This window comes from Protobothrops mucrosquamatus, unplaced genomic scaffold (assembly GCF_001527695.2).
Source record: "Protobothrops mucrosquamatus isolate PMUCROS unplaced genomic scaffold, P.Mucros_1.0 scaffold_278, whole genome shotgun sequence".
In the NCBI taxonomy this organism is placed as follows: Eukaryota; Metazoa; Chordata; class Lepidosauria; order Squamata; family Viperidae; genus Protobothrops; species Protobothrops mucrosquamatus.
The window spans coordinates 1,147,848-1,168,966 of record NW_015386354.1 but is presented as its reverse complement, the minus strand read 5'-3'; the positions used below and the strand labels follow the sequence as shown (position 1 = coordinate 1,168,966).

The 21,119-nt window shown below is 44.2% G+C and overlaps 1 protein-coding gene across 1 annotated transcript; it reads right to left on the bottom strand.

Annotated features, from left to right (window-relative positions):
- Window positions 1-10,970: 10,970 nt before the first annotated feature.
- MRPL11 (mitochondrial ribosomal protein L11) lies at window positions 10,971-17,732 on the bottom strand. The gene is made up of 6 exons (XM_015831752.1): window positions 17,699-17,732; window positions 15,789-15,934; window positions 14,303-14,398; window positions 12,852-12,945; window positions 12,432-12,591; window positions 10,971-11,697 (listed from the first exon to the last, which is right to left on the bottom strand). Exons 2-6 carry the CDS (start codon window positions 15,909-15,911, stop codon window positions 11,562-11,564), a joined length of 609 nt encoding a protein of 202 aa, XP_015687238.1. The 5' UTR covers window positions 15,912-15,934; window positions 17,699-17,732; the 3' UTR covers window positions 10,971-11,561.
- Window positions 17,733-21,119: the final 3,387 nt, after the last annotated feature.

Here is a 21,119-nt window from a genome sequence, read left to right as displayed (position 1 = left end):
GGCCACGAACAGCTCCTTCAACTCAGCAAAGAATTGTGGTAGTGGAGGGCCACAGCTAGGCTGAATCCCAGCTGGATTTGAGGGCAAAGAAGAATCGGTTTGGGGACCCAAGCGGGGGGGAAAAAGCACATTTTTCCCCCTCTCTGGTCAGGATTGGATGGAGAAGGGAGGCTTGGAAGGGCTGGATGCACAGTTCTTGGAGAAACAGGCCTTCACATTTCCACTCCTCCCGTGTGGTTCTCTGCCCCTTTAAAAAGCCATCGACGACGTGGCTGGGAGGAAGGAGAGCTGACGCAGCTTCATTCTCCCTTTTGCAGCCAAAATTGGAGAAAAGGCTTGGGAAAAGAAAAAAAGAAAGAAAGAAAAACAAGTGGTGCTAAGCAACTGAGCTCTTGCGTCATCTGGGCCTCCCCTCCCTCCTCTCAGCCTGCATCACGTCGCCATGGCAACAGCATCCAGGGGATGGACAGGTTTTTGGGTAGCATCTCAGGGACCGGAGGAGAGAAAGAGAGAGAGAGGCTTGTTAGCCAAAAGGCTCTTTTCCAACCATCACTGAAAGGAATTACACAACTATTTGTCTGACATGATGCACCCTCTCCTGCTCAAGCAGGGGGTTGGACTAGATGACCGGCAAGGACCCTTCCAATTCTATTATTCTATGTTCTGTGCCTGAACGGAGGATGGTTGACACCAGAGATGTTAAGAGAACTGTAAAATAAGGACAACAGAACACAAAACACCATCCCGTTGTTTTTTTTCATCCTGGCTGCCCACTTTTTGGCCCGAAGATAATAACTTAGTGGCAGATGCCAGCTTTTCATCCAAAGCTTTTTTTCCCCCCCCTTTTAATCTGATATCAGAAAATGATGTGAGAGCCAATGCAGCTCTAGGCTGCATCAACAGAGGGATAACATCAAGACAAGAAGAAGTGATAGTACTGCTTTACAACACACTGGTCAGCCCACACGTGGAATACTGTGTCCGCTTTTGGTCGCCACGACACAAAAAAGATGTTGAGACTCTAGAAAGAGTGCAGAGAAGAGCAGCAAAGATGATTAGGGGACTGGAGGCTAAAACATATAAGGAAAGGTTGCAGGAATTGGGTATGTCTAGTTTAATGAAGAGAAGGACGAGGGGTGACAGGATAGCAGTCTTCTAATATCTCAGGGACTGCCCCAAAGAAGAGGGAGTCAAGCTATTCTTCAAACTGTCAGAAGTCAGGACAAGAAGCAATGGATGGAAACTAATCAAGGAGAGAAGCAACCTGGAACAGAGGAGAAATTTCCTGATAGTGGGGACAATTAACCAGCGGAACAGCTTGCAACTAGAAGTTGTGGGTGCTCCATCACTGGAAGTTTTCAAAAATAAAACTAGGATGGTATAAGTATAAGGACTCCTGCCTTCAGAAGCCCTCCAAGGTTGCTTCCAGTCCTATGATTCTATGATCTGCAGTTCAACAGTCGTTTCAACAGCGAGAGTGGCGCCATATGAATAAAATGAACAATAAAATAAAATGGTGGAATCCAATCTCCTTCCCTATTCAAACTCAAAAGAGTTGAGGCCAGTCAGCGCCAACACGATTAGTTTAAAAGGGGGAGTTGCCCCCGTTTGGTGCAATGTTCTTGCAATTTGCATTTGCTCTGAAGCTGGAGGAGGTAGAAACCATTCTGTGCTGTGTCAAACGCATAACCTGCTTTGCACAGATTGAACAAAACTGTCCCACTGAAACCCCACTTAGAAAGGAAATAAAATGGAAAAAGTGGGTCTTCAAGTGGGCTTTTGTTGTCTAGCGTGGGTGTGTGTGTGTGAAAGAAATTAACAGTGGTTGGGGGTCAAACATTTATCTAAATCGAAAAGCCACGATGCTGTTTCTCAACCATGGCAACTTAAAAGATGTGTGAACTTCGACTCCCAGAATTCCCCAGCCAGCGTCCTTTAAGATGGGTGGACTTCCAACTCCCAGAATTCCCCAGATAGCCATGCTTGAAGACGGGCGGACTTCAACTCCCAAAATTCCCCAGCCGGCGTGCTTTGAGACAAATGGACTTCAATCCCAGAATTTTCAGGCATCATGTAATATGGAATTCTGGGAGTTGAAGTCTTGCATAGAAGGTCGACGGTTCCAACTCTTTACGATGATAATACTTATTTAGTCGGTCGATTTAAACTGTAAGGACCCCGTTTTATGGATGCCCCATGGGAAAGAAACGTGGGGGGTTGATAGATGTCCCCTAACGGAGATGTTGGAGTCGATGAATTCAACGGAAAGGGTATCCACATAGGTCCGGGTCGGTGGAGAGCCCCCATCTGTAGCAAAAGGATGCTAAGAAGCTTCGTCTGTTGCTACGGAAACCCCAGGTACCAATGAGGAGACAGCAACCGCTAGCATCCGATGTCAAGGAGGTTACATTCCTCGTCACTGACGGGATTCCCAAACACACCAATCAATTTTAAGAGCTGCTGTTCTTTTAATCACAATTTCAGCACAGTTCAGCGTGGATTAGAGGAGTCCGTGTAGGCCCCAAATAAAAATAAGTGTAAGATTTATTCAAATCTTTTAAATAAATAAAAATATTCAGCTTAGTTCTGGCTTCTGCTGAGTTATTTCTAGCAGTGTGCTAGATTCTATCTTTAAGACCCCCACCCCACTTTAATTCAATTCCCAGTTGTAAGTTGAGGACTAACTGCGGTTTACTAGTTTGGACACACTAACCATTTGCAAGCGAAGTCCTTGTGTTAAAATCCAGGGTCGGGAGTTAAACCTGCTGGGGGAAGCCAGCCAATTTACAGGTCGTCCTCGATTTACAACCATTCGTTTAGCGACTGCTCAAAATTACAACCGCACTGGAAAAAGTGACGTGCCACTGGTAGTCACACTTCTATCTGTTGCACCATCCCCGTGGTCGCGCGATCAAAATTCAGGGGCTTGGCAACTGACTCATATTTATGACGGTGACACCGTCCCAGGTCATGTGATTCCCTTTTTTGCGACCTTGTGAGAAGCCGGATTCGCTTAGCGACTGTGTGACTGACTTAACAGCGGCAGCAATTCCCTTAATAACCCAGGCGAGAAAGGTTGCAAAATGGGGCAAAAACTCACTGAACTGTCTTGCTTAGCAAACGGAAATTTTAGGCTCAACTATTTGTACTAGGGTGTGCCGTTTTGGGAGTGGCCATTGGCAAGTTGTGACTTTTGCAATGTTAACAGCAAATCTCCGGAAATCCAGAAGCTTCTGCCCTGGTTGGTTTTTGATAAGGAATTGAAGAGCATCGTATCCCAAGGTCATGCAATCACCATTTTTGACCTTCCCCACCGATTTTTGACAGACAAAGTCAACGGGGGAAGCCAGTCGTAAATTTAACCATCACTTAACCGTCTCCTTTGCTTTCTTGTTGTTGTTAGTTGCGAAGTCGTGTCCGACCCATCGCGACCCCATGGACAACATTCCTTCAGGCCTTCCTGTCCTCTACCATCTTCTGGAGTCCATTGAAGCTCACGCCTGCTGCTTCAGGGACGCCATCCAGCCACCTCCTTCTCTGTCGTCCCCTTCTTCTCTTGCCCTCCATCTTTCCCAGCATCAGGCTCTTCTCCAGGGAGTCCTTCCTTCTCATTAGGTGGCCAAAGGACTTGAGTTTCCACTTCAGGATCTGGCCTTCTAAAGAGCAGTCAAGGTTGATCTCCTCTAGGACTGACCGGTTTGATCGCCTTGCAGTCCAGGGGACTCGCAGGAGTCTTCTCCAGCACCATAATTCAAAGGACTCAATTCTTTGGCGCTCGGACTTTCTTATGGTCCAACATTCACAGCCATACATTGCAACTTTGTTTAGCAATGGAAATTCTGCCCCCGACTGTGGTCATAAGCCAAGGACTAGCTGAATTCTCTCCGGTTTTTAGGCCAGGAGGTGACGTGGGCTGTTGGTCGAGTTGCTTGGTTCCAGGCCAGGAAAAAATTCTTAGATCCTGCTCGTAGTTTTTAATTTCTCTCGTTCGCTCTGGTTATTTATACTGTGTTTCTGTCACAGTTTTAAACGCTTCGTGCCGTTACGTTGCAAGACGGGTGACTAAATAAATGAATAAAGTTAAGTACTGATCAACCACTTGTAAAAAAATGTCCCCGAGAAAATGACAATGGGTTAGTTCCTGGACAGTCACTAAGGGTGACATGCAGCAGCAGCAACAATGACAACAACTAGCTATGACACATTTGCACCTCACCAAAAACCATTGAAAATTATTTACCTCCTCATTCCCAAACTACGCCAAATTATAGCCATTTCTCCCAAGAAGATTCGTACAATCAGACACACACACATAAATATATATAAAAAAAACCCTGAATAACTGCAGTAAATTATCATTCAGGTCAACCTCCACAGTGGGACCTCTGGTGGATGCTGAACGACATGAAAAAGAAAAGACTTAGTAGGAAACGTGGACTTAATCCTGTAGAAAGAAGTTTTCTGAGGTATGCCAAGAGTATTTTTCAGGGTGAAAAAAAATATTCGCTGGGGAGGGAAGGAAGAGAGAGAGAGAGACACAACAGGGCTGAGCGCAAAGAAACCGGGATAAATTATCACGGCGACTTCGATTCTTTCAAAACTCATAGAAAAGTGGCTTGGGACAGCCAAGTTCTGGCCCAAGGTTCTGCCTCAGTTTACCTTCTCAATAAGCCACCGAGTTGGAAGGTCGTTTAAAAGCAGCTCGTTAGGGTACTCTAATGAAGTGGGGTCTCCCTGTGAAAAGGAGACCCTTTTATACTCCTTTTAACAGTGAACACAACGAAGAAAAATGAAAGAGGTAAGACTAAACCCCGCCTTGCACAGCAAATCAGCTACAAAGCTTGTTTGAAATTGGATGACACTAAGACACTTTTTTCCTACCAGGAGATAATAATAATAGTAATAATAAAGTTGGGAGGGGACCTTGGAGGTCATCTAGTCCAACCCCCTGCTCAGGCAGGAAACCCTATACCATTTCAGACAAATGGCTGTCCAGTTTCTTCTTAAAAACCTCCAGTGTTGGAGCATTCAACGCTTCTGGTGGCAGGTTGTTCCACTGATTAATTGTCCTAACTGCCAGGAAGTTTCTCCTTAGTTCTAGGTTGCTTCTCTCCTTGGTTAGTTTCCATCCGTTGCTTCTTGTCTTGCCCTTAGGTGCTTTGGAGAATAGCTTGACTCCCTCTTCTTTGGGGCAGCCCCTGAGATACTGGAACATTGCTATCATGTCCCCCCTGGTCCTTCTCTTCGTTAAACTAGACATACCCAATTCCAGCAACCGTTCTGAGTATGTTTTAACCTCCAGTCCCCTGATCATCCTTGTTGCTCTTCTCTGCACTCTTTCTAGAGTCTCAACATCTTCTTTACATCGTGGTGACCAAAACTGGATGCAGGATTCCAAGGCATTGTAAACTGTAAATTATCTTTTCAGTTTAGGAAGGTTAAAAGCAATCTAATCGATCCATACAGGGGGCCGGGTTATTCACCAGAGCACCAGAGGGAAGGACGAGAAACAATGGTTGGAAACTGATCAAGGAGAGAAGCAACCTGGAATTAAGAAGAAACTTCCTGACAGTGAGGACAATCAACCAGTGGAACAGCTTACCCTCAGAAATCGTGGAGGGTAAGCTGGCGATTTTCAATAAGAGACTGGACAATCACTTGTCTGAGATGCTGTAGGTTCTCCTGCTCGAGCACGGGGTTGGACTAGAAGACCTCCAGGGTCCCTTCCAGTTCTATTCTATTCTATTCTATTCTATTCTATTCTATTCTATTCTATTCTATTCTATTCTATTCTCATTCTGCATTCAATTTGGCTGGAGCCTAGACAGTCCTTGATTTACGACCATTTGATTAACAGACGTTTGAAATTACAACAGCGCTGAAAACAGTGACTTATGATGGGGTCCTTGCACTTCAGACCACAATATCCCCAAGGTCACATGATCAAAACCTGGATGCTTGACAACCGCATGTATCTGTGTCAGTTGCAGCATCCCAGAGTTATGTGGTCTCCATTTGTGACCTTCTGAGTCAGCTTCAGACAAGCAAAGTCAATAGGGGAAGCCGGTTTTGCTTCACAACGGCATGATTCATTTAACAACTGCGGTGATTCGCTTAACCACCATGAAAAAAAAAAGGTCATAAATACGTGCGACCCACTTAGCCGCTTTGCTTCGCAACAGGAATTCTGCTCCCAATTGCGACTGTGAAGCCGAGGATTATCTGTAATTTTTTTGTGTTGTGTTCCTTGCCGAATGGCAAGAGATTAAACATCTCATGGCAATTAAACTGCATGGATTTTATAAAGAACAGACAGTGTCTGATAAGACTTTGTTAACTTCAGATGAGAAACTAATTAAGAAAGTGTATAATTTCTTATTAATTTTGGAAATGGAAAGCGAACCAGTTAAAGAAACAATGATAAGATGGGCGAAAAACTTTGGATATAACATAGAATTAGAAAAATGGCAAAAATTTACGGGAAAGAAATTATAAATTGACAATGTCAACTTCTTATAAAGAAAATTCATATAAAATGTTTTATAGATGGCACTTGCCACCAGCAAGATTAGCAGATAAAAATATGTCAGATAGATGTTGGAAATGTAAACATATCTCAGGCACGCATTATCATGTTTGGTGGACATGTGATAAAGCAAAGAATTATTGGGAAAAGATACATACTTGGTTAGAAAAGATGTTGGGAGAATATGTAGGTTTTAAACCTGAACTTTTTTTATTAGGTATAATGCCAGAAAAGATTAACAAACAAAGCCTATATTTGATTTTACACATCATAACAGCGGCAAGAATAATATTTGCGCAATATTGGAAAAATGAAGAAATACCACCAGGTGAAGAAATAATAAAAAAAATACTGGAATGCGCAGAAATGGACAGATTTGACTACGAGACTGAAAGAAAAAGGAGAAACAGAATATTATCAAACTTGGGATTTATTTTACCGATGGTTAGAGGAAAGAATAAAGGATTAGGAATTAAATAGGTATTAGCGTATTTAAACTCAGATANAACGTATCTTCCAGCTGCCAAGGTTGAGAAATGCTACTATTATGAATAAATCAGCCAGCTAAATTTGACATTCCTGGGGCAAAATACCTACGGGGTACCCTTTCTTTGCACCCCCCAACTATCTACAGGGGATTGCCTCTACAACCTCAGCTACTTAAGTTGCCTTTCCCATAGGTGTATCCAGGCCCAGCCACCTCTCACCCCATCTGTAGCAAAAGGATGCTAAGAAGCTTCGTCTGTTGCTACGGAAACCCCAGGTACCAATGAGGAGACAGCAACCGCTAGCATCCGATGTCAAGGAGGTTACATTCCTCGTCACTGACGGGATTCCCAAACACACCAATCAATTTTAAGAGCTGCTGTTCTTTTAATCACAATTTCACCACAATTCAGCGTGGATTAGAGGAGTCCGTGTAGGCCCCAAATAAAAATAAGTGTAAGATTTATTCAAATCTTTTAAATAAATAAAAATATTCAGCTTAGTTCTGGCTTCTGCTGAGTTATTTCTAGCAGTGTGCTAGATTCTATCTTTAAGACCACCCCCCACTTTAATTCAATTCCCAGTTGTAAGTTGAGGACTAACTGCAGATTACTAGTTTGGACACACTAACCATTTGCAAGCGAAGTGCTTGTGTTAAAATCCAGGGTCGGGAGTTAAACCTGCTGGGGGAAGCCAGCCAATTTACAGGTCGTCCTCGATTTACAACCATTCGTTTAGCGACTGCTCAAAATTACAACCGCACTGGAAAAAGTGACGTGCCACTGGTAGTCACACTTCTATCTGTTGCACCATCCCTGTGGTCGCGCGATCAAAATTTAGGGGCTTGGCAACTGACTCATATTTATGACGGTGACACCGTCCCAGGTCATGTGATTCCCTTTTTTGCGACCTTGTGAGAAGCCGGATTCGCTTAGCGACCGTGTGACTGACTTAACAGCGGCAGCAATTCCCTTAATAACCCAGGCGAGAAAGGTTGCAAAATGGGGCAGAAACTCACTGAACTGTCTTGCTTAGCAAACGGAAATTTTAGGCTCAACTATTTGTACTAGGATCTGCCGTTTTGGGAGTGGCCATTGGCAAGTTGTGACTTTTGCAATGTTAACAGCAAATCTCCGGAAATCCAGAAGCTTCTGCCCTGGTTGGTTTTTGATAAGGAATTGAAGAGCATCGTATCCCAAGGTCATGCAATCACCATTTTTGACCTTCCCCACCGATTTTTGACAGACGAAGTCAACGGGGGAAGCCAGTCGTAAATTTAACCATCACTTAACCGTCTCCTTTGCTTTCTTGTTGTTAGTTGCGAAGTCGTGTCCGACCCATCGCGACCCCATGGACAACGTTCCTCCAGGCCTTCCTGTCCTCTCCCATCTTCTGGAGTCCATTGAAGCTCACGCCTGCTGCTTCAGGGACTCCATCCAGCCACCTCATTCTCTGCCGTCCCCTTCTTCTCTTGCCCTCCATCTTTCCCAGCATCAGGCTCTTCTCCAGGGAGTCCTTCCTTCTCATGAGATGGCCAAAGGACTTGAGTTTCCACTTCAGGATCTGGCCTTCTAAAGAGCAGTCAAGGTTGATCTCCTCTAGGACTGACCGGTTTGATCGCCTTGCAGTCCAGGGGACTCGCAGGAGTCTTCTCCAGCACCCTAGTTCAAAGGACTCAATTCTTTGGCGCTCGGACTTTCTTATGGTCCAACTTTCACAGCCATACATTGCAACTTTGTTTAGCAATGGAAATTCTGCCCCCGACTGTGGTCATAAGCCAAGGACTAGCTGAATTCTCTCTGGTTTTTAGGCCAGGAGGTGACGTGGGCTGTTGGTCGAGTTGCTTGGTTCCAGGCCAGGAAAAAATTCTTAGATCCTGCTCGTAGTTTTTAATTTCTCTCATTCGTTCTGGTTATTTATACTGTGTTTCTGTCACGGTTTTAAACGCTTCGTGCCATTACGTCTGACTAAATAAATGAATAAAGTTAAGTACTGATCAACCACTTGTAAAAAAATGTCCCCGAGAAAATGACAATGGGTTAGTTCCTGGACAGTCACTAAGGGTGACATGCAGCAGCAGCAACAATGACAACAACTAGCTATGACACATTTGCACCTCACCAAAAACCACTGAAAATGATTTACCTCCTCATTCCCAAACTACGCCAAATTATAGCCATTTCTCCCAAGAAGATTCATACAATCAGACACACATACACACATAAATATATATATTAAAAAAACCTGAATAACTGCAGTAAATTATCATTCAGGTCAACCTCCACAGTGGGACCTCTGGTGGATGCTGAACGACATGAAAAAGAAAAGACTTAGTAGGAAACGTGGACTTAATCCTGTAGAAAGAAGTTTTCTGAGGTATGCCAAGAGTATTTTTCAGGGTGAAAAAAAATATTCGCCAGGGAGGGAAGGAAGAGAGAGAGAGACGCAACAGGGCTGAGCACAAAGAAACCGGGAAAATTATCACGGCGACTTCGATTCTTTCAAAACTCATAGAAAACTTGGACAGCCAAGTTCTGGCCCGAGGTTCTGCCTCAGTTTACCTTCTCAATAAGCCACCAAGTTGGAAGATCGTTTAAAAGCAGCTCGTTAGGGTACTCTGATGAAGTGGGGTCTCCCTGTGAAAAGGAGACCCTTTTATACTCCTTTTAACAGTGAACACAACAAAGAAAAATGAAAGAGGTAAGACTAAACCCCGCCTTGCACAGCAAATCAGCTACAAAGCTTGTTTGAAATTGGATGACACTAAGACACTTTTTTCCTACCAGGAGATAATAATAATAGTAATAATAAAGTTGGGAGGAAACCTTGGAGGTCATCTAGTCCAACCCCCTGCTCAGGCAGGAAATCCTATACCATTTCAGACCAATGGCTGTCCAGTTTCTTCTTAAAAACCTCCAGTGTTGGAGCATTCAACGCTTCTGGTGGCAGGTTGTTCCACTGATTAATTGTCCTAACTGCCAGGAAGTTTCTCCTTAGTTCTAGGTTGCTTCTCTCCTTGGTTAGTTTCCATCCGTTGCTTCTTGTCTTGCCCTTAGGTGCTTTGGAGAATAGCTTGACTCCCTCTTCTTTGGGGCAGCCCCTGAGATACTGGAACATTGCTATCATGTCCCCCCTGGTCCTTCTCTTCGTTAAACTAGACATACCCAATTCCAGCAACCGTTCCTTATATGTTTTAGCCTCCAGACCTCTAATCATCCTTGTTGCTCTTCTCTGCACTCTTTCTAGAGTCTCAACATCTTCTTTACATTGTGGTGACCAAAACTGGATGCAGGATTCCAAAGTATTGTAAACTGTAAATTATCTTTTCAGTTTAGGAAGGTTAAAAGCAATCTAATCAATCCATACAGGGGGCCAGGTTATTCACCAGAGCACCAGAGGGAAGGACGAGAAACAATGGTTGGAAACTGATCAAGGAGAGAAGCAACCTGGAATTAAGAAGAAACTTCCTGACAGTGAGGACAATCAACCAGTGGAACAGCTTACCCTCAGAAATCGTGGGTGCTCCATCACTGGAGATTTTCAATAAGAGACTGGACAATCACCTGTCTGAGATGCTGTAGGTTCTCCTGCTCAACACGGGGTTGGACTAGAAGACCTCCAGGGTCCCTTCCAGCTCTATTCTATTCTATTCTATTCTATTCTATTCTATTCTTCTATTCTATTCTATTCTCATTCTGCATTCATTTTGGCTGGAGCCTACAGACAGTCCTTGATTTACGACCATTTGATTAACAGACGTTTGAAATTACAACAGCGCTGAAAACAGTGACTTATGATGGGGTCCTTGCACTTCGGACCACCACAATATCCCCAAGGTCACATGATCAAAACCTGGATGCTTGACAACCGCNAAAAATGAAGAAATACCACCAGGTGAAGAAATAATAAAAAAAATACTGGAATGCGCAGAAATGGACAGATTTGACTACGAGACTGAAAGAAAAAGGAGAAACAGAATATTATCAAACTTGGGATTTATTTTACCGATGGTTAGAGGAAAGAATAAAGGATTAGGAATTAAATAGGTATTAGCGTATTTAAACTCAGATAGCACGTTGGTTGAAAAATTATTATTGCATGTATGGAAAAAAAAACTAATAAAATCTTATATTAAAAAAAAATCTCGTGGCAGTTAACCTCCAACAGGTTTATTCTTTGGATCAACGGAAAGACGCGAGCTTTGTCCTACGCCCTTGAATTTTGGGACTTTTGTGTTGTAACTTTTTTCTTTTTTGAATGAAATACAAATAGGAAAGAAAAAAAAAAAAAAAAAGCAGAAGCCAGAAATCTGAACGGCCAACCCAGACGCATCAACGTGGGCCAGATGTGGGAAAGATCTTGGGTTTGCCGTGATTAATTTAAAAGAGTCTGAGAATATTGACGCAAACAATCCAGGTTTGGCAATTCCCAAGTTCTTCCTTCTCTTCTTCAGCCTGCAGGGTTTTGTGTGCAAACTTCACCTGCCATGCTATGGGGGATGGGGCAAGACCCCCCTGCTAGAACATCACCTTCCCAAAGAGTCTACCTCTCAGGCTGCTGTAGCAATCGAAGCCGCAACGATCTCTTTTTTCTTTGCTACCCGTTCAGCTGCTCTGGCTTCGGCCTCAGCGGCCAACCTCTCTTCGCGCTCCTTCAGAAAGACTCCGTATTCTTCTGCATTTAACCTAACCGGAGGAGAGAAGAGCAGAGATTCACAACTGTGTACATGTTACACATTGTTTGGAATTCATCGTTGGAATGAATCTCTCTATGCAACAACTACAGGAGTAACTACAGGGAAATGAAAACTAACTAATCATCATAGCACAGATGATGGATTTGAGACAATGAAGGATACTCCATTAGTAAGTAGTGATGTACTACGATGAGAAATAGAAAATGTTTATGAAATAAAATAAGAATATATTCAAGTGATAGGTATATTTTAGATATCATTTTTATAGAGTGAAATAAAGGACATTTGGGTTACCCGGAATTTAAATACTATGGATACTAAAGGTTAAATTGGAACATTCTAATTAAACATTAAAAATTAGGTGAAATTTAAATACAGGATATGGATACGTACAAGCAAAAATGTAAGGATCAATGTCTTAACTGAGCTTGTTACAAGCTTAAATATGATATAGTTAAGGGAAATAGAAAAGGAATTTCTTGATGATGTAACCTGAGATATGTACTAAAGATTTTGTTATTGTACTATTGACTACTCAATCCCACGCTGCTTTCCAAATACTTAAATATAAAACTGGGAAACCAATAAAAACTTGTTATAAAAAAAAAAAGGAAGAAGTTCTGGGCTCATTTGTGGTCACAAGTTGAGGACCAACTGCTTGGTCCCACCAGGCCCGTGGGAAAAGGTGTTAGCTCCCGCCCCACCGTCCCTCTTGGTACTTACTCTTTCACTACTTTGATGCCTAACGATTGGGCGGTTCCAATTAGGGACCTGATGACTGTTTCCATCGGCCAGTCGCGGATCACAAATGAGGTGTCCTGGGATTTCACAAGCGCAATCTCGTACAGGTGCTTCAGAGTCACCATCCCAGCTATCTCATGTCCTACCGGGGATGGAGATGGTTGTAAATAGCAATAGCCCTTAGACTTATACACCGCTTTGCGGTGCTTTACAGCCCTCTCTAAACAGTTTACAGAGTCAGCCTGTTGCCCCCAACAATCTGGGTTGGTGGTGGCGAACCTATGGCACGTGTGGCAGAGGCGGCACTCAGAGCCCTCTCTGTGGATAGGGGGAGTCCTATCATCTGCTCTGTTTCCCTTCACCCAGCCGCCCAGTTTTCCTTCTTCCGATTCTTCTTCTTACCAGGCGACGAAGCTCCTTTTTCTACCCCGGCTGCCGAAAGTAAAAAGTACGTAGTTGTTGGTTTGTTTATCTGAAGTTCGTAAGACCGGTCAGACTAGAAGCGAGTGAAAATAAAAAAGGAAACGGGAGAAATAAAAACAGAACGCTGGAGTTTTATGAAACGCATATATTGAGAAATGGAACGTATTAGGCATTTCAATGCATTGTAAAAATAATAATAATGAATCTGTTGTGTTCTTTTTAATACAGTGTTGGGGATGTTTATGGCAGAGTTTTCCTGCCCGTATGTCAGGGGTCTTCAAACTTGGCGCTTTTATGATTTGTGGACTTCAACTCCCAGAATTCCTCAGCCAGGCACGCTGGCTGAGGAATTCTGGGAGTTGAAGTCCACAAGTCATAAAAGGGCCAAGTTGGCTGAGGAATTCTGGGAGTTGCAATCCACAAGTCATCAAAGGGCCAAGTTGGCTGGGGAATTCTGGGAGTTGAAGTCCACAAGTCATCAAAGGGCCACGTTGGCTGGGGAATTCTGGGAGTTGCAATCCACAAGTCATCAAAGGGCCACGTTGGCTGGGGAATTCTGGGAGTTGCAGTCCACAAGTCCACAAGGGCCAAGTTGGCTGGGGAATTCTGGGAGTTGAAGTCCACAAGTCATCAAAGGGCCAGGTTGGCTGAGGAATTCTGGGAGTTGAAGTCCACAAGTCATCAAAGGGCCAGGTTGGCTGAGGAATTCTGGGAGCTGAAGTCCACAAGTCATCAAAGGGCCAAGTTTGAAGACCCCTGCCATATATAGTCAAAGCTATGTATTTTAAGTAGTGTATTATTTTCTTATTCTTTTCCTTTTCTCTCTCTCTTTTTTCTTTTCTCTCTCTTTTCTTTCTTTTTCTTTGGTGTCTTTTTCCATTTACTTTTTAAGATATGAAAATAGACTTAAAATACTTAAATGTAATTAACCTTGAGAAATTTTTAGCCAGTAAGAATGTTTTGAACATTGTAGGGAAAACGAATTTAAATAAGAATTGCAAACAGGATTCATGAGGGTTAGGGTTAGGTCCTCATTTTACGGACCTTGGAAGGATGGAAGGCTGAGTCAACCTTGGGCCGGTCAGGATCGAACGGAAGGTTTAACTCAGCTTTCCATCCTTCTGTGGAATTCACAGCTTGCTGCTTGCCATCCTTCAAAACGTTTCCCAACCTTGGCAATTTTAAGGTATGTGGACTTCAACTCCCAGAATTCCTCAGCCAGCTTATCTTAAAGACCCTAAGGTTGGGAAACATTGCTTTGAAAGAAACTGCAGCCAGGCCCGAGACCGGAATTCAAAGTCCCAAAATGTTTGAAAGAACAGATGGTCTGTGGGGCAGTTCCAGGCTTCGGGATGTTGTCCAGGAATCCTGGAAGTTCTACCCCAAGGCCCTCTTGCTCAAAACCCTTTGAAATGAAGATCTCGTCTCACCTTTATGTTGATTTTGGTGGGCAGCGGGATGCCTGGTATGAAGTCCTTGGTCCGCTCGTTGAAATCCTTGCAGAATTGTCCGATGGGGATGCCATACTTTTTGCAGGAAGAGAGAGAAAGAGAGGGAGAAGTTTAGCCAGTTGAAAACCTCAACCCAGGATCCTGTTTTCCCAGAAAACGTCTCTTTGTGCTGATTCAGCTCTATGGGGCACTTGTTCAAGACACCATCAAAGAGGTTAACCAGCCCCTCTGGATTGCTCAGGGGGAGGTGAGGCACTTCTCTATGACGGGCCTTCCACTTCCGGTTTTCAACTTCCAGAGAAGAGAGGGACCTTCTAACACTGTTTCTATATTTCAGCAACTATCACCTGGCTCTGGACCATAAGGAAGGCTGAGCGCCAAAGAATGGAGGCCCTTGAACTCTGGTGCTGGAGAAGACTCCTGCGAGTCCCCTGGACTGCAAGGCGATCCAACCGGTCAGTCCTAGAGGAGATCAACCCCGACTGCTCTTTAGAAGGCCAGATCCTGAAGTTGAAATGCAAGTCCTTTGGCCACCTAATGAGAAGGAAGGACTCCCTGGAGAAGAGCCTGATGCTGGGAAAGATGGAGGGCAAGAGAAGAAGGGGACGACAGAGAAGGAGGTGGCTGGACGGAGTCCCTGAAGCAGCAGGCGTGAGCTTCAATGGACTCCAGAAGATGGCCTGGAGGAACGTTGTCCATGGGGTCCCGATGGGTCGGACACGACTTCGCAACTAACAACAACACCTGGCTCGCCAGCTCCTTCAGAGGAGGGGGACAAGATTCCTTTGAAACTGCTTCCCTTTGGCCTTTGTCCAGTTCCCGTGAGAACTCAGACAATGCAAGAGGGGGAAAGCAGCATGAAACAGCCCATGGAGGATGAGAGGGACTAAGTTGGGGGTGGGGTGACGTAGGAGATGATCAGACCGAGACCGAGAGAGGGGTCAAAGTGCATCATCTATCTGGAGTCCCTTCTTGCCCACATGAGATCTAAGTCCAGCCCACCTTGAATTCCCTTGAGTCTTATCTAATGTTGTGACCATTAGTTCAGATTCTTGTAGAGAGTATTCACACACAGTAAACCTACAGTCATTTCAATGCCTTGCTGCCCGATTTTATTGTGCCTGACACAAACGCAGTAGTGTGTCTTCTGCTGAAAAAATATTTAACGTGTTGCCTGAGCTCTGCTTGCAAGTTCTTTCATTAATGCGTGGATAACCTTGACTTAGTTGGAGGAGAAAACCAACAAAAGAACTTAGTTCCCATCCCAGTCTGTGCCCAGTTCTTCTGCCTTGTTGGTCTATTCCAGGGCTGGGGAACGATGCTCTCCCCCTTCATGACTCCCAGAATTCCTGAGTTGAACTCCACAAGTCATAAAGGGGCCATCGTTCCCCACCACCCCGGTCTAGTCTCAGATGCTATCTTTATAAAAATTAACCTGACTTTGCTGTCTTTCTCCTATGGTTACCTGTCCAAGAACAGGTCCTAGTGGTGGACCTGGAACAGCCTGTCCAGCTTTGATGATTGACCGGATCACCCCTCCGCCAGTTATCTGCAGCGCGGCTTTACCCGCTTGGGCAATTTTCGACATGTTGGTTTCGGTTCTGCACGGACCTAGATTAAAAAGAGATTAACTGAAAGAGGATTTGGAAAGAGTGGAATCTCAGAATGAGGATGACACAATGCTTCTGAACCTTAACGGATTTAAGATGTGTGGTCTTCAACTCCCAGAATTCCCCAGCCAGCCCAATTCCCAGCATGTTCAGTTCTAGGAGATGAAGTCCACACAGCATAAAAATGCCAAGGTTGAGGAACACTGATCTTAACACAAGGAGAGCAAAGCAAAGGTGATACAAACTGTTTGAGATGGAGATCACAGGGAGAAAAATTCAGTTTCATCTCCTTTGGAGACAATTATGTATAGGCTGTAGGTTTGTTCTCCGAGCTTGGCGATTTGGCTGCAAATGTTTCATCTCCATTCAGGGGGACATCTTCAGCGCACTTTGAATTGTGCTCGTTTATCAGAGCACTGGCCTTTAAATACCTTTTTGTGCGATGTAAACCGGACGTCTCAACGACGACAACTAAACAACCTGAAAGCAGACCATGTGACTCAGAGGCAACCAAACGAACAAACATCATTTGCATCACACAGACGATACTTCAACACCAAAGACTGCGGCCCAGCCACAACAACCAGCCAATCAAACAGCCTGAAGCCAGACCACGACTCAGAAACATCCAGACAAATAACACCTGCACCAATTTACATCACACAAAAAGGTATTTAAAGGCCAGTGCTCTGACAGATGAGCACAATTCAAAGCCCACTGAAGATGTCCCCCCGAATGGAGACAAAATATTTGGACCCAAATCAAACCAACAGCATAACTACCAACCCAAGCTACTAATACTGAAATACATCTCAACAGTTACGTATAATTGGGGAGGCCAAGATTATTTCCTTCTGGCCTCTGCCTGAACAGGTGGTAGCATTCAAGCCAATGTTATTTGGTTTCATAAGCTAACAGGACTGGATATGCTTGGCATTTGGATGGCACACCACCAGGAAATCTCAGGACTGTATGTACAGACTGGGACAACAAACAACAACCCAGAAAAACACAACAGCAAACTGCACTTACTGCCAAGAAAATGTACTCAGATGTGTTATGAAGTTACTAAGAACAGAACTAAAGAAAGCTAGGGACAGACCGAGGAAAAGAGGCACAGTTATAGTACAGGTAGTCCTCGACTTATAACCATTCATTTAGTGACTGTTCAAAGTTATGACGACTCTGAAAAAAGCAATTTATGACCGTTTTTCACATTTACAACCATTGCAAAATACCCAGGGTCAAGTGATCTAAATTCAGACGCTGGGCAACTGACTCGTACTTATGACAGTTGCAGAGTCCTGGGGTCAGGTGATCCCCTTTTGTGACCTTCTGACAAAGTCAATGAGGGAAGCCAGATTCGCTTCACAATTGTGTTACCAATTTAACAACTGCAGTGATTCACTTAACAACTGTGACAAGAAAGGCCGTAAAATGGGGCAAAACTCACTTAACGAAGGTCTCACTTAGCAACAGAAATTGGGGTCGTAAAGTCGAGGACTGCCTGTACTGCAGTCGCCGTCTGTCATGTTGATTTCCTAAAAAAAAATGAAGGGGTCTCCGCCTGAGATCTAGAGGCATTCTCAGCAATTACGTTTCTGTGATATTGATGTTGCTTTTCCAGCATGCCAACTTCCCAGGTTCATTCCGAAACCGAAACACCGATTTAAAAATATAAAAAGTCAAACGGGAGAGGGATCCGAATGAGTGCTGAGAAAGAGATCTAAAAGCACAGCCAGGAGACCTTGGTCAAAATACTTGCTTTGCACGCAGATGTCGGCTTTTCCTTCCCAACACCTCCAGTTTTATGGCACAGGTAGCAGGAGAGCACCGTCTCTGCCGACTGTGGCAACCTGCTGCCAAGTTACAGCCCTGCGACAAAGGGACACAGAGTTAGTTTTCTCACAAAAAGTCCCCCTTCAGCCACAGAATACCCGCTGTGCATGCATGCAGCCTCGTTTGCAATACTACCACTTTTCAATACCTAACACTCCAGCCATCCCCAGCCTGGTTTCATCCAGTAACATAGTTATCACAATGCCCAACATTGCCAGCCTGAAATTAGGAGGACTGTCACCCAACACCCTTGGGAGGGCACCAGGCTGGGTTTATGCTGCAGCACAATTAACAAAGGCAGCAGGTTGGGTTGTTTGTAGCTCAATGGGAAAGATATACCCAGAGGACTGCATGCCCACAGCATGCTAAATTTGATCACAGTCAACTGGGCAAATCAAACCAGGTTAACTGTAAACTGTGTAAACTGTGCAAACCTAACCCCTTTAGTGGATTAATTATAGTATCTGTGTATGTATATAGTATATTATGGCTGGTATGGGGAATTCTGGGACTGGGAAGTCCACCCAGCTTAAAGCATGCTGGCTGGGGGATTCTGGGAGTTGAAATCCACCCATCTTAAAGCATGTTGGCTGGGGGATTCTGGGAGCTGAAATCCACCCATTTTAAAGCATGCTGGCTGGGGGATTCTGGGAGTTGAAGTCCATCCATTAAATTAAAGCATGTGCACGGAGGGATAACTTTTATCACCACCGTTTCTCGCAACCAACTCAATTCCCACCTTCACCCGGTAACCCAAGAGCAGGAATCGGAGAAGCCATTTCTGCGATCCGGAAAGACCCTGAAAAGAATCCCACCTGGTCCGAACCCCACCCCGGCCTCCCTTCCTAAGCTTCGACCGGCCGTCTTTCGCCGCCCCCGGCGCCCTTCCCTACCTAACCGCCTCCCTCAAGCGAGCCCTAGCTGGGCACCGCCATCTTGGAGTCAGCGAGGTCAACAGCGCTTTGCATGCTGGGAGGCCTGGCTTTGCCTTGCCCCGCTCTTAAATGGCGCCCGTTCACCTAGCTAGCCATCCCGGGACGCGATGACGTCACTGAGGCGCACGCGGGGCATGTCGGGAGGGTTCCGTTGGCGTCCGTTCCCATGGCAACGAGAGAATTCCTTGCTGTGGAGGGGGGGAGCCAAGATGGCGGCCTCCTCGCCTCGTCAGCAACGAGACAAACCGTAAAGACACGAATTTTAGAAGGAGGACCCCGAAAAAGGTACACTAAAAAAAATTTTTGTTTATACCGAGGGTAAGAGGGCAAACCACACCACCCCCCGAGGAGTTCACTCCACCACGACTTCGCACCCCTCCCCCTGAGCTTTACCGCCCACCAGCGGTGCGGACTCCCTGGAAAACTTACCTTTTCTACTACGACCGGCTCCAAAATGGTCCTCAGCATCCGTCCTTTCCTTGCCAGGCATAAAATGGACTATCTTGCAGGGCTGTGGTCAGCCTTTCGTAGGCATCAACATTTCATTTTAATGTATGCCAACATTAAAGTGACAATAAAGCTATTCTATATTCCTATTCTATTCTACCCTTATTCTATTTTATTTTTTATTCCTATTCCATAATTCTATTCTGTATTCCTATTCCTATTCCTATTCTATATTCTATTCTATTCTATTCTTCTATTCTCATTCTGCATTCATTTTGGCTGGAGCCTACAGACAGTCCTTGATTTACGACCATTTGATTAACAGACGTTTGAAATTACAACAGCGCTGAAAACAGTGACTTATGATGGGGTCCTTGCACTTCGGACCACCACAATATCCCCAAGGTCACATGATCAAAACCTGGATGCTTGACAACCGCATGTATCTGTGTCCGTTGCAGCATCCCAGAGTTATGTGGTCTCCATTTGTGACCTTCTGTGTCAGCTTCAGACAAGCAAAGTCAACAGGGTCCCTCTGAGGGAGAGAGGTAGTCCAGGTAGTCCTCAACTTACAACCACTATGGAGCCCAAAGTTTCTGTTGCTAAGCAACAGTTGAGCTTTGCCCCATTTTATGACCTTTCTTGCCACAGTGGTTAAGCGAATCACCGCAGCTGTTAAGCTAGTAACACGGTTGTAAAGTGAATCTGGCTTCCCCATTGACTTTGTCGGAAGGTCACAAAAGGGGAATCAAAACGACCCAGGGACACTGCAACGGTCATAAATATGAGTCAGTGGCCAAGCATCTGAATTCTGATCATATGACCGTGGGGATGCTGCAATGGTCCAAAATTCACACTTTTTACCAGTAGCAAGTGAAGAAAATCACTGTAACATTGAGACTTACCAGTGAATTACTTGAACTCCTGATGGAAATGAATTTATACTGTTTATTTACGTAATTTGTGACGGGGTCCCTTGTTTTATTCTCTAAGAATTCCAGATCTCACCTATTAACCTCGAGGAAGCGTTCTATTTTTAACGACGAATTGACAGATTAATGGTGGATATAAATAACTAGACAAACGCAGTTTTTTCTCCTGTGCCATCACTCTGCTGAACACCTAATTCCCACAGCAGTCTTGTGTCTAAAGATATGTAGTATCTTTAATATGTAGTAGGGCTGTATTACTATTGTCCTTATCTTTCCTTTTACTTTCTGCTATTGGTATCTTATGATTTATCACTTTGATGTTTGTATCTTATGATTTAAGATTGTATCTTATGATTTATGATTTATGACTCTTGTTTGTATGTTCACAGAGCTTATGCACCGGAGACAAATTCCTTGAATATTCTATTCTATTCTAAAAGGAAACGTATTAAATGAACAGTCTGGTCTACCAAACTCACTAGTGTAAGATATTACTTGTTCAACAGCCTTTGGGGACAAAAGGCTCATTTCTCCTGACATATATTGGTATTCGGCCAAAAAAACCTGAAGAATATCACTTTTATTTTCAAATGTTTTATAAATAGATGAATGCCAGATCCTGAATGACAATGGAACGGGACGCTTGGGCATAAAATACTGGAAACACCTCTGCAGCATATCATTGGAGAAACAGATAAAGACAGTTTTAAAGTTCTTTTTAAAAAGGAAGGGAACAAATCAGAAACCTATCAGTCTTTTGGGGGAAAAGACCCAAAAGGTATGCTTTAACAGGTTTTATTTTATTTTGATCCTCAGCATCTCTTGTTAAAGGAGCCAGGAAGCAAAAACGCATTCATGACACATCTCATTATTCATTCCACTAGAAATAACTCCAAAGTCGGTCGATAAAAAGCTACTCAGTAACTGGATCCTCCATCAGAAGGCATCAACTGGACTCCAGAAGATGGTAGAGGATAGGAAGGCCTGGAGGAACGTTGTCCATGGGGGTCGCGATGGGTCGGACACTACTTGG

Excerpts from the sequence above, each read along its gene's own strand:
- MRPL11 (XM_015831752.1), bottom strand. The coding sequence starts at position 15,911 with ATGTCGAAAATTGCCCAAGCGGGTAAAGCCGCGCTGCAGATAACTGGC. Across the intron at positions 12,946-14,302 it reads CCACCAAAATCAACATAAAG|TCTGACCGGTCTTACGAACT; the intron begins GTGAGACGAGAT and ends ACTCGCTTCTAG. Across the intron at positions 12,592-12,851 it reads AAAAGGAGCTTCGTCGCCTG|GACATGAGATAGCTGGGATG; the intron begins GTAAGAAGAAGA and ends CATCCCCGGTAG.